General features: G+C 47.6%; 1 protein-coding gene across 8 annotated transcripts in view; it reads right to left on the bottom strand.

Annotated features, from left to right (window-relative positions):
- LOC119952875 (cAMP-specific 3',5'-cyclic phosphodiesterase 4C-like) overlaps window positions 1-14,032 on the bottom strand; it is a 392,881-nt gene that overhangs the window by 56,425 nt on the left and 322,424 nt on the right. For 5 of the 8 annotated variants that reach the window (XM_038776469.1, XM_038776470.1, XM_038776471.1 and 2 more), the window contains 3 exons: window positions 7,875-8,066; window positions 7,130-7,210; window positions 1,624-1,660 (listed from right to left, as the gene is read on the bottom strand). In XM_038776469.1, the coding sequence (XP_038632397.1) occupies window positions 1,624-1,660; window positions 7,130-7,210; window positions 7,875-8,066 (310 nt within the window). The remainder of the gene's footprint in view (window positions 1-1,623; window positions 1,661-7,129; window positions 7,211-7,874; window positions 8,067-14,032) is intronic. The other 3 variants (XM_038776473.1, XM_038776472.1, XM_038776475.1) reach the window with 1 other exon arrangement.

The following is a 14,032-nucleotide window of genomic DNA, read 5'->3' as shown; positions in this document are numbered from 1 at the left end:
TAACCCTGTGCTGTAAGTGTGATAAAGTGTCCAAATATTCTTCACTGACAAGGATCCTCTTTATCCTGTTTTGTTAAGCAGCCTCTGATATTTCCCATGCATGCAGGCCAATACCAAAGTGAATGAAATGAAATGAAAATCGCTTCTTGTCACAAGCCCCTAGTCGCCACATTCCGCGCCTGTTCGGAGAGGCTGATACAGGAATTGAACCGTGCTGCTGGCCTGCCTTGGCCTGCTTTAAAAGCCAGCTCTTTAACCCTGTGCTAAACCAGCCCCTGTGAAATGTCCTAGTCCATGTGTTAGTGTTCACTGATGACGCAGCAATTGTTTACTGTTCTGAGGTTCTCCTGCAACAGTTCTCTTTGAAGTGCAAATCAGCACAAGGAAAATCAAAGTTACGTGCCAGGACGCAGAGACTCCACCTGCCATCAATATTGACAACCTCACTCTGCAGGCCGTCACCTGTTCACATAACTCGCTGGCTGGAGTGTCTGGAGCCAAGCAGGCCGACAGGGTATGAAAAGCAGGGGGCAAAGGAAATGAGCAGATGGTGGAAGCGGCGGCCCGCCAGAAGGAAAGCACATCAGCCGACCTCAGAGCAACACTGTTCATCTGAGTTAACTGCCACCCAAGAGGCAACCTCCACAGCCACAGCAGATGATGTTCAATCGAGAAGTGACATACACCCTGGGAGCAGTCTATCATCTCACCAGGCAGATGGAAGTCTAATTTTAATGAAAAATTGTGCCCCACCTGATAATACTCAGTGACCTCAATCCGATCTCATATATCAAGACCTTTAAATAGGAACACAAGAAATAGGAACTGAACTGGGCCACACAACCCATCTGGTCAACTTTACCATCCAATAAGATTATGGTTGCTCTACTATCTCAACTTCGGTCCCTCCCCTATCCCCATGTCCCTAGATACCCTTCAAATCCCAATATCCATCTTGAATAAGGTTGATTTGTCCTGAAGCTCTTTACAGTAGAATGTAATCAGCGCACAGGGTCGAGATGTTAAACTGAGACCCTGCCTTGCCTCTCGTATGGGCAGAAAAGATGAAATGCTCATTATTTCAATAAAGAGTAGGTGAGTTCTCCCTGGTGGCCTGGCCAATGTCTATCCCTCAGTCAATATCACCAAAAACAGATTAGCTGATCAACATCAGTACAGTTTGGTTGTCATATTTCCTAACTTTTAAAATAACCACATCAGGAATTCTCAAAACGCTTTACAACCAATAAGGTACTTTTCAAAGGTGCGACAGATATGTAAGTTTTTTTCTATCACAGAAGCAGGGATAGCAGAGTCTCTGTCACACATCGAGCGAACAGAGGCAAACCTATCTTCACCATCACACAGCTAACTTCTGCCATTTCAGGAGGCGATGTGGGGTTGAGTGTTAGCAACCTCCTCGCGAGGGTAGGGGAGGTGCTGGGAATATCGGTGCAAGGATCAACCCACACTCCCAGCCTTGCCTCGATGACCAGCTTCAGGGAGCTCAACTCCTCCCTCGGATCTGTTCCAGGGAGCAACGTATACAAGAGGGAGGGAAATAATTCGCAGGAATAGTTACATTTCTGTCTTTCAAGCAGAGATACACATTTTCCCACTTACCTGAGCAAATGGGGTCACAATCATGTCTTCTGTATGGCTGAGTATACAAAACAGATTAACAGAGTTAGAACATAACGTCTACTTCTGATGAACACAGCGTACATTCATACCGAACAAAGACTCAATAAACAAACTGAACATAGATTGCAAACACATGCAACATAGACAATATGCACCGAACATGGAATCTACACAAACATCCTTCCTGCTAGTTTGCAAATGTTTAAAACCCATGTTAAAAATCATCGCCTAATTCCAATCTCTCCCCCTCTGGCTTTGCAGCTTTCCTGCACTGTGGCTCTCAGGCCTTCGCTGAAACTTTGAAAATCGGTCATTACAAAGAAATAAAGTAGCATCAGATAACAGAGAGAGAAATAGTCACCAAACTATCACCTTGCTCTGGTGATTACTAGCTGAGAGACTAGAAGGAGGAATACATTAAAACAGAACAGCTAATAGAAAGAAATTGAGGCGAGTTAGAAATATTCAAGAGCACCCTTCTGTTGAGTCATCGACTATTCTGGAAAGTAGGTCACAAACGTGGTCATGTTTCCCTCAGAGTGATCTGCAGTTCTTCTGCCAGACGAGTTATACAGGATAGGTATATCGTAACACATCACATAACACATCGTATCTTACCTACCTTTGCAAGTAGTAGTGTGTTGGTCATTTGTCCACTGTTAACCAGAGATGTCCTCAGGAAAGGGATGCATGTGCTCAAGCTCATCTCCTCATTCGCCAATTCGCTCTTCACAAAGGACCACAAAATGTGGACCCACCCTCAGTCCACTTCTACTTCATTTTGAGGAGCTATGTTTCTGGCCAAGGTAGCTTTCCAAATATTGCAGGGTAGGCCCAGAGACCATCAGGAAAATGTGAACGGACATTTTAACCCAACACTGGGTAACCGATGGAATTGACTAACCTGTTCACCCACTTTTCAAACCCCTAACCTCCATAATTATACTCCCTGTTGGCTTTGACCATGAAGTACACCCAAAGAAAGTCGCTACTGGTAACATTTTGACGTAATGCACCCCATTTTAACATTCGCTCCCTCCACCACTGATGCGAAATGGCAGCACTTAGCTCAAAATTGGCACCTCCGATAGTGCAGCACTCCCTCAGTCCTGCGTGGGAGTAGATTATGGCCTCACATCTCCGGAGTCCAATCTTCAAATGTTTGAAAGCCATCTGGATGCCACGATGTCGAGGAGGTTCAGGTCCGCAATTGCAGTGGTCCAGGCCAAACTCGCCATTATCCTAACTCTCAGCAAGTCCCACTCATCCATGGCTCTTATGTTCACTAACATAAATTGGCTCTCAGCTGGCAACATCTGGATTTTATTTTCAAATCCTAGCTGTGTAACTTCCCCCCAGTCCTACACCCTCACGAGATCTTTGTGCTCCTCCAATTTGGGCCTCATCGCTTCACCATTGGTGGGTCAGGTCCTCAGCTGCCTCAGCCTTTGTCCCTAATCCTCCTCTCGATCCTCGAGACAATCCTTAAAACCTCCCTTGGTGACTAAACTTATCATCTGTCCTAATATCTCTTTTGTGACTCAATATCACATGGTAATTCTCCTGTGAAATACTTTGGGATGCTTTAATTACTTTAAAATTACTATATAAATGCAAGTAGTTGTTAATCATAGAATCTACAGTGCAGAAGGAGGCCATTCGGCCCATCGAGTCTGCACCAGCTGTTGGCAAGAGCACTCTACTGTAGCCCACAGCTCAATCCTATCCCCGTAACCCAGTAACCCCACCTAACCATTTTTTGGACACTAAGGATAATTTTGCCTGGCCAATCCACCTAACCTGCACATCTTTGGACTGTGGGAGGAAACCGGAGCACCCGGAGGAAATCCACGCAGACACGGGAGGAAGTGCAGACTCCACACAGACAGTGACCCAAGCCTGGAATCAAACTGCGACCCTGGATCTGTGAAGCAACTGTGCTAACCAGTGTGCTACCACGCCGCCCTATGATGGAAGGCATGGTAGACAACGGTGGGGAAAGGGAATTTGGGGGAAGTGCTCTCGGTCGGTCAGTCTGAGCAACACGGAGACCGACAGGAAACTTAATAAAACCCTGAGGAAAGCTGAAGGTTGAGAAAATGCCATTTGCCCCATTGAAGCTCATCCATCTGAGAGTTAACTCAGACTCTGCTGCATTTTGAATGATCCCAGATTTTACCAACATCATTTTTGAATTCTTACATGGGAAGTGGGCGACACTGGCACGGTCAACATTTATTGCCCATCCTATACTGCCCTCGATTGGAGTGACTTGCTAGGCTATTTCAGAGGGTACTTAAGAGTCAATCGTATTATTCTGGATCTGGAGTCCCACGTAAGCTAGACCAGGCAGATTTCACAGAACATTTACAGTGTAGAAGGAGATAGTTTGGCCCATTAAGTCTGTACTGGCTCTTTGAAAGCCTGGTTTAGCCCTGTAACCTTGCACATTCTTTCTTTTCAGATAACAATTTGATTCCCTTTCGAATACCTCGATCAATAAGGTATAACTCTATCCTCATAGCTACAGTTCTTTATTCCTGGAATCATTCTTGTGAATCTATTCTGTTTTTTCTCGAAAGCCTTTACAACGTTCCTCACGTATGGTGCCCAGAACTGGACACTGTGTTCCAGATGAGGCCTAACTAGTATCTTATACAAGTTCACCATGGCCTCCTTACTCTTGTATCAATGGCTTTATTAATAAAGCCGAAGATACTATATGCTCTTTCAACATGCCCAGTGACCTTCAATAATTTATGTATGCATACACTTGTGTCCCTCTGTTCCTGCACCTCCTTTAGAGTTTCTCCCTTTGTTTTATACCATCTTTCCACATTGTTCTTGGCACTGAACTTCAGCTGTCACTTGTCTTCCCAAACAACAAAATCCTTTTGAAGTTCAAAAGTATCCTCATCACAGTTGACAACATTCCCAATCTTCGCACCATCTCCAAAGTTTGAAATCATGCCCCGAACATCACAGTCTAGGTAGTTAACATATATCAGGAAGAGCGAAGGACCATCCTGAAAGGGTATTACTGAACAAGAGGGGTTTTTCACAACCATTAATCATGGTCAGCATTACTGAGACTAGCTTTCAATTCCAGATTTATTAATTAAACTCAAATTCCACCAGCTGCCGTGTCGGGATTTGAACCCATGTGACCAGATGTCATGGCATTACAACCTCTCCCACCAGCAAAGTATTAATCTCTGGTCTCAATTTCCAGACTGATGCAAAACTCTGCCTACTTGCGACAATTTAAGGTTTTCTAACCCTCAGTCGGGTCCTTCGCTTTTATATTCTCTACGTGGCGAAGATTCATTTTTCTGGCACATATGACAACTTGGCAAAAAAGGACATTGAAGTACTGCGAAGATTGATTTCTCTTTAAAATTACAATCTTAAGCAGAAAGGACTGAGAAGGATGTTGTTTTAAGAAATTCTGTTATAAATGCTCGAATATGGACAGCATGGTGGCGCACTGCTGCCTCACGGCGTTGAGGTCTCAGGTTCGATCCCGGCTCTGGGTTACTGTCCGTTTGGAGTTTGCACATTCTCCCCGAATCTTCGTGGGTTTCGCCCGAAGATGTGCAGGGTAGGCGGATTGGCCACGCTAAATTGCCCCTTAATTGGAACAAATTAACTGGGTACACTAAATTTATAAAAAATAAAATAAATGCTCGAATATTTCAGGCAGTTCAACCCGAGAGCTCGAGAGCATTCATACTGACCAATCCAGATTTCAGGAGCACAGTGTTAGACTGAAGCAATCAAAGATGAACCAGTGAAGGGACAACCTCTGCACTCAAGATATTTTTTAACAGTAGCCTAAGTGTCCTGATGCACCAAGCTCTTATTTTTTTAGTGGAAAAAGAAGTTGCGATTAAATTTTGCCGATTTTCTAACCTCCAAGCCAAAATACTGCGGATGCTGGAAATGAGAAATAAAAACAGAAAATGCTGGAAATACTCAGCAGGTCAGGTAGCATCTGCGCAGAGAGGAACAGAGTTAACGTTTCAAGTCTGTCACCTTTTACGATGAACGGTCATCAATGTGAAAATTAACACCTCTTCTCTCCACAGATGCTGCCAGACTTGCATTTTCCGTTTTTACTTCAGGCTCTGTCTATTGCTCAGTTACAACCTCTCAAAAGACACGTCAGTCAGAGGTGAACATTCCACTGGGACACAGTTCGATCTCACCCTCAGCGAGAGTGACAAATAATAAATAAGAATAAAGATTATTATTATAAATAACTAATGAATCACCCAAAAAGAAACGCTGCACCAACCCGTTTGCAAACCTTCAGAGAGCTGAGGGACGAGTTGCGCTCCAATTTGCAGTAAGACATCGGGCCGGATTCTCCTGTCTGCCAACCGCGTTTTCCTGGGCAGTGCACCCTCACCAGCAGCGGGATTCTCCGTTCCCACCACCTGCCAATGGGATTGCCAGGAACGGAAAGGAGAAACGCAACGGAGGATCCCGCCGGCGGAGAATCCAGCCGATTGTTTTTTTGCAACAATCCTTCTTGTTTTATCCTGGTGAATAGAGATAGTTCAGGAGGAGTGAAGGTGGGATGGGGGTGAGGGTAGGGGTGTGCTATGTTAAAGTGAACAGACAGAAGGAACCTCATGACAGGAGTGATAGCGAACTGGCCCTGCTGAGTATCCTCCCAGTTGGTGTGTGGAGTTGAGAGGAGTGTAAAATGTCAGCCACCACGTGGCCCATTTTGAATGTACGTACATTTGAGGCAGAGGTCAATGGACAGGGTGGAAAGCAGGCTGCTGATTGGACAGCAGCTGTATCCTCCCTCCTCCCCCTCAAAAGACCAATTTCACCCCAATTGCCCTATCAATTTTGTCGAGTACTTTCTACCCGGATCCTGGGACACCCTCTGATCTCTGCAATACTGAAGAGTTGTGTTTTTGACATTGAGAGACATGCGACGCAGACTGTCCATGTGTCTACCTAATGCAGAACATGAGGCAGAATGCAGAGCAGGCAGTCAGAAACAGGTTGATTGTTGGCTAAGTGACCGTGGATATTTTCACTGTCGCGAATGCCTCATTAGTTTAACATGGAATGTGCTGAGTGCTCACCATGTATCACTGTGCTGCTAACACAGTCCTCTTTAACATGGAGCATTCTGTGGTTAATTATGACTCCCACGTGGAGTATCGTGCGTCAAACATGCAATGCAGTACGTCCAATGTTGCCTGTAGCTTTGATTTAAACCCAGGTACATTGCTTCAAAAATAGCTCCAACTTCCCCCCCCAGCCCTACACACAGTTAAAAGCCCCCCCCCCCCCCACCCCAACACACAGTTAAAAGCCCCCCCCCCCGAAGTAAAAAGACCCATTCTGTTCTCATGCTCTACCCTTGCCCCTGGTCTCACACACCAACACTCAGGCCAGTTTTGGTTAGTAGATTGTGAAAAGGTGAATATAGGCTGGCATTCAAGTAACTGATCTCACTTACTTTCCCATCGTCAGGGCAAGGACAGGCTCAGAGTACCGTGAAGCTAAAGCAGGTCTCGGATGAGCTTTGAAATAGTTACTCCTGGAAACCAGTTGTTGGAGGAAGGGACAAAAACCATTGGAGACGGTCAGTTTATTCTTATTTCTCCACACTCACATCGGTCACTCCCTGTTGCCTCCCAACCAATTGAAGCTTAGCGTTCCCAACCCTCCAGGATTTGGAAGGTTATTTAACCTGAACATTACTGCGAGCAAACCCCGGGGAATGATCAAATATATTGCAGAAGTTACTCCATTTTTTTCCATAAGCACTTGATAAATTTTATTGATGAGAAAAATATTTGGGATGAGGGAAGCAAAGGCTGTTTGACTAATGGTCGAGAATAGTTGAATCTGGAAAAGAAGAGAGTCTTTACACTCTCCGGTTGACCAATAGGAAGGCGGGACGCCATGAGGGTGGACCAATGGCAAGAGTGTGGGATTGAGGCAGTTGGAGAGAGAAGCCATGTGACAAAACCTCCAGGAATGCATCCAACCAGAGTTGGCAACTCTATCGGATGTCAATGGTCCCTCTATTTGGTTGCCAGGATCCAATTGCTGCTTCTTTCCTCCCTGCTCTGGCACTGCACCTTCAGAGCAGGCCTCAGGCCCAGAACCATCGCTAATCAATCAGGTTAATCTGCACTTCCTGATTCAGGACAATGATACAATCAGTAAACAAAGAGTAAAAAGTAAGTGTCACTCACACGTCGCTGGCGATGGAGGAGTTCCTGGACACGTTCTTTGGGGAAAGGTCGTAGTCGCTGTCTGAGCGGTACAGGAACGATTCTCGCCGCTGGCCATGGGCGAAGTTTGCCTGCAGCACCAGCCCCGAGCTGGGACTGGTCTGTGGATCAAGTGGGCTGCGACCAGGAGAGAGGCCATTCTCAATGTCAAAACTGTAGAGGAACAAATTAGTGTAAAGTTAGTGTGGATTAGAGGCCTGGGCTGATTGCCGTTGCCAGAGAGAGGGGGCAGAGGGTTGAAGCTGTTTCACCATTGGCACATCTGTCACCCATCACCTGCTGTGTTGACCGACATCCTTCAGCTCCCGGACCTGCCATGCCTCAATTTGAAAATTCTCATCCTCGCATTCAAATCTCTTCATGGCTGGCGGGAAGAGCTGGAGAATTCTGCCCTACAACCCTCGGAGGTGTCTACGCTACTTCACTCCTGGTTTCTTGTACATGCCTGATTTAAATTGCTCCACCACTGGTGGTCGTGCCTTCAGCTGCTAAGACACTAATCTCTGGAATCCCTTCCACAAACCTCCCCTCCTCACTAACTCACTTTTTCACTCCTCCAAGATACACTTTAAAAATCTGACTCTTTGTCCAAGTTTTTGGTCAGTTTTCCTCATATCTCATGCAGCTTGGTATCACAGAATCATAGAGTACAAAGTACAGCCCGTCGGGCCTGCAAGCGTAGAGTGACAACGGGCGGCCACTCGGCCCATCGCGGGCCAGAGAATCGCCTGGGGGGCCACTGCCAACGGCCCCTGACCGGCGGGGGCGGGATAATCCGGCAGCCGGCGTTGGGGCGGGATTCTGCCGACCCCCCCACCCCCCACGATTCTCCAGCCAGGCAGGGGGTCGGAGAATCCCGCATGTGAAGTTTCCTGCCTCAACTACCCTCCCAGGCAGTCAGTCCAGATTCCCAAGTTCCCTTTGAACCGCCTGCCTTTGACCTTAAAATTATGCCCTCTTGGTTTTGACTGTTCAACCAAGGGGAACAGCTGCTTTCTATTCACCCTGTCCATGCCCCTCATAATCTTATACACCTCAATCAGGTCCCCTCTCAGCCTTCTCTGCTCAAAAGAAAACAATCCAAGCTTATCCAGCCTCCCTTCATAGCTAAAATGCCCCATCAGAGGCAATAAACATCCTGGTGAATCTCCTCTGCACACTCTCCAGTTAATCACATTCTTCCTATAGTGCGGTGACCAGAACCGAAGCCAGCACTCCAGCTGTGACCAAACCAAAGTCCTGTACAGCTTCAAAATAACCACACTGCTCTTATAATCTATGTCACAACTGGCAAAGTCAAGTGCCCCGTATGCCTTCTTAATGACGCTCTTAACCTGTCCAGACGCCTTCAGGGATCTGTGGACAAGAACCTGAAGATGTCTCTGTTCCTCCGAGCTTCCTGGTATCCTGCCAATCACTGGGCACTTTCTTGTCATGTCACTCCTTCCAAAGTGTATTACCTCACACTTCCCAGTGTTAAATTCCATCTGCCACTGATCTGTCCATATCCCCTGTAACCTAAGACTTCCTTCTTCGCTGTCAAACTCCTGACCAATCTTCATGTCATCTTCAAACTTACTTAACATCCCTCCCCACCCCCCCAACATTTTCTCCTATGTTGTTTATATATATCACAGGCAATAAGGGACCCAAGGGACCCAGCACTGATCCCTGTGGTATGTTGCTGGACACCGGCCTTCAGTCACACAAACAGCCGGCAAGAATTGAGGCTGGAGATCTGCCATGATTGTAATGAATGGCAGGGCAGGCTGTGCAAAGATGCAGAACTTTGATAGTTCCAGGAGGTCACCCCCCACCCCCCCCCCCCCCCCCACCCCCCACCCCAACCCCAACAACAGCATCCAGCAGCTTCCACATGGATGAGGAAATAGGAGAAAATTAAACTGACTTCAATTCATTTGGAGCAGATTAAAATGGCAGATGTGCCTGAATTGTCAGGATTCTGGTGTTGGCCTACACCGATCTCTCTCTTTCCCCCACCTTCTCAATGTTTTCTGTTCACATTTCAAGGGTGGCGATTGACGTCATTACAACATCTGTCTGTGAGCACATGGTCTCCATGGCGACAGACTGACACAGCCTTCACCAATCAGGACCAGCAACAACACAACGTTTCCGCCCTAAACCACCAGACGATTAGGCTCTCAATTTTTTAACCACTTGTTACCAAATGCAGGGAGGGGGTAATTAGAATGACCGAATTCTCCAAACTCTTTCCAATTCATTGAGTCATTCCTGCCTGGACTGACACGGGACAACTCACTTCCAGCCACGTTCCTGCGCCTACCTTTATATTTTTTAAGTTTTTAATTTGCTGCTTCCCATCAAACACTCCCAGGACAGGTACAGCACGTGGTTAGATCAGAGTAAAGCTCCCTCTACACTGTCCCCATCAAATACTCTCAGGACAGGTACAGCACGGGGTTAGATACAGAGTAAAGCTCCCTCTACACTGTCCCCATTAAACACTCCCAGGACAGGTACAGCACAGTGTTAGATACAGAGTAAAGCTCCCTCGACACTGCGCCCATCAAACACTCCCAGGGCAGGTACAGCGCGGGGTTAGATACAGAGTAAAGCTCCCTCTACACTGTCCCCATCAAACACTCCCAGGACAGGGACAGCATGGGGTTAGATACAGAGTAAAGCTCCCTCTACACTGTCCCCATCAAATACTCCCAGGTCAGGTACAGCATGGGGTTAGATACAGAGTAAAGCTCTCTCTGCACTGTCCCCATCAAACACTCCCAGGACAGGTACAGCACGGGGTTAGATAGAGTAAAACTCTTTTTGCATTAACCATTCTGTGGCATCTTCGAACTAGACGGGCAGACAGCTGTAAATTATGGGAGTGTTGTATTTCAGTACATGAAGGTATTCATTGTGACTGCCACAACATATTTGATAAAGATGTTTCAAATTATCACTAGGTCAGACAGATTGGATGGAAACAGGGTAAAAGAAGGCTCTGCAATAAGAGGACATTGACATATAACGTTATATAATATGCAAAACAGAGACACAGGCCATTTGGCCCAACTGCTCTATGCTGGTATTTGCTTTCCAAGAACTTCCTCTTCATGTCATCCTATCGCCATCTCCTTCTATCACTTTCTCCCTCATGTATTTATCTTGTTAAATGTATCTCTGATATTCTCAATTCTGGTATCATTCTTAGAAATCTTTTTAATATATTTTTCTTTTTTTAGTAATCTGGAGATCGGGGTCGAAATTCTCCGACCCCCAGCAGGGTCGGAGAATCGACTGGGGCCGCCAAAAATCCGGCCCCCGCCGTGGCAGAGATTCTCCGCCACCCGGGAAGTGGCGGCGGCAGGAATCTCGCCACTCCAATCGGCGAGGCCCCTGCAGTGATTCTCCGGCCCGGAAGGGCCAAAGTCCTGCCGCTGGGAGGCCTCTCCCGCAGCCGAGGTTTGAACCACCTCTGTAACGGTGGGATCAGCGGCGTGAGCGGGCCCCCGGGGTCCTGGGGGGTGGGGGGGGGGCGGCGGCGGAGGGCAATCGGACCCCGGGGGGTGCCCCCACGGTGGCCTGGCCCGCGATCGGGACCCCCCCGCTCAGACTCTGGGCCAGTGCCCTGGGTGCACTATTTCTCTGCCGCGGCCGCCACGGCCTCCGCCATGGCGGAAGCGGAAGAGAAACCCACATCGCGCATGCGCCGGTGGTGACATCAGCGGCAGCTGACGTCACCGCCGGCGCATGCGCCGACCGGCGAAAGCCTTTCGGCCTGCCCCGCTGCCGGGGGCGCCGGTTTTTTGCGCCAGTCTTCTGGTGCCAACCGCTCTGGCGCGGGGCTGGCCCCCAAAGGTGGGGAATTCTCCCCACCTTTGGGGAGGCCCGACCCCTGAGTGGTTGGCGCCACTCCCCTATGCCGGGACCCTCCGTCACGCCAGGTAGGGGAGAATCCAGCCCCAGAACTGTTCACTGTACTCCAGATGAGGTCTAGCCAAGGTTTGATACAAGCTTTGCTGCTTTGTAATTCTCTCTCGTGAGAAATGAACTCCAGTGCTTTGTTTAGTAGTGGCGTTATTAATCTGCGTGCCTCCTTTTCGTGATTTTTGTAGATCCATCTACCTCGTTCAAACTCTTCTTTTCCAGAGAGTATGGAGCCTCCTTGTTCTTCTGAACAAGATGAATCACCCCACGTTTACTCCTATAGCAATTCAATTGCTATTTATACACCCATTCTGCAAGTTTATTCTTGTCTTCCTGTACTTGGTTGCATTCTTCCTCACCGTTAACCATTTTGAGTCAATCTTGCAAATCTTGAAATTGTACCTTTAATTACCGAGTCCAAATCATTAATATAAATCCAGCCTCGATTACTGTGGAAAACCTCTTCTCATTACTGTTAGTCTGAGTAACTACCTTTAATAACTATTCCCTGTACTGAAGCCATGCTTTGGGTCAAATTATCTTTTTAACCCACTCGGTAAATCACAGCCAAAGATGGCTACCCTAATTTGCATTACTACATATTCCAAATTTCAATTCATTAGAGTGGAGTCGGTTTGTGCAAAATCGGTCAAAGACGGTGAATTCCAGAGAGTGTGAAGGACTCACATCCCCTTTCTCATTAACAAGGTAATTACCCGAGATAGTCAACTTTGCAGATGGGCCATTAAGACAAATTGCTTGGACGACGGGACACTGGTTAAAATAACTTTTCAGACGGCAGCACGGTGGCGCGATGGTCAGCACTGCTGCCTCACGGTGCCAAGGACCCAGGTTCTATCCTGGCTCTGGGTCACTGTCTGTGTGGAGTTTGCACATTCTCCCCGTGTTTGCGTGGGTTTCGCCCCCACAACCCAAAGATGTGCAGGGTAGGTTGATTGGCCACGCTAAATTGACCCTTCATTGGAAAAAAATGAATTGGGTACTCTAAATTTATTTTTAAAAATAACAACTTTTCAGGCATGAGCTAATCAGGTGACCCCAAGGTTACACAGACAACAATCTTCCAGGCAAAGCATTAATTTACTTGGATTTCTTTCAATTTAGTCTACTGTATTCACTTTTCACAATGTGGTTTCCTTTGTATTGAAAAGACTAAATACAGACTGGGTGATCACTTTGTGGCACACTTTGTGTTAAGCTCTGATGATAACTCAATAATAAGAACTAGAAAACTTGCTCTCTTCCATTCTACGTTCATCGTGTTCAGCAAGGAACATCACAGTGCCACCTGTATCCCCTTTAGATTTGGTGCCGTCTGTTAAACAATAGGTGCGGTCTGTTAAAACAATTAAAACCCCAATTCCAACTTCAGTACTTGGGAACATTAACTCTTTCCTAACACTTCGCTCAGTCCCCAAGCATGACCCTAAACTTCCTGGTCCCCAACATGACCCTGACCTTCCTGGTCCCCAAGCATGACACTGACCTTCCTGGTCCCCAAGAATGACCCTGACCTTCCTGGTCCCCAAGCATGACCCTGACCTTCCTGGTCCCCAAGCATGACCCTGACCTTCCTGGTCCCCAAGCATGACCCTAACCTTCCTGGTCCCCAAGCATGACCCTGCCTTCCTGGTCCCCAAGCATGACCCTAACCTTCCTGGTCCCCAAGCATGACCCTAACCTTCCTGATCCCCAAGCATGACCCTAACCTTCCTGGTCCCCAAGCATGACCCTAACCTTCCTGGTCCCCAAGCATGACCCTAACCTTCCTGGTCCCCAAGCATAACCCTAACCTTCCTGGTCCCCAAGCATAACCCTAACCTTCCTGGTCCCCAAGCATAACCCTAACCTTCCTGGTCCCCAAGCATAACCCTAACCTTCCTGGTCCCCAAGCATGACCCTAACCTTCCTGGTCCCCAAGAATGACCCTGACCTTCCTGGACCCCAAGCATGACCCTAACCTTCCTGGTCCCCAAGCATGACCCTGACCTTCCTGGTCCCCAAGCATGACCCTAACCTTCCTGGTCCCCAAGCATGACCCTGACCTTCCTGGTCCCCAAGCATGACCCTAACCTTCCTGGTCCCCAAGCATGACCCTGCCTTCCTGGTCCCCAAGCATGACCCTAACCTTCCTGGTCCCCAAGCATGACCCTAACCTTCCTGGTCCCCAAGCATGACCCTGA

The sequence above is a fragment of the Scyliorhinus canicula genome, chromosome 18 (assembly GCF_902713615.1).
Source record: "Scyliorhinus canicula chromosome 18, sScyCan1.1, whole genome shotgun sequence".
Taxonomy (NCBI): Eukaryota; Metazoa; Chordata; class Chondrichthyes; order Carcharhiniformes; family Scyliorhinidae; genus Scyliorhinus; species Scyliorhinus canicula.
Note: the sequence above shows the minus strand (reverse complement) of the source record. Positions and strands in the feature narration are given on the sequence as shown.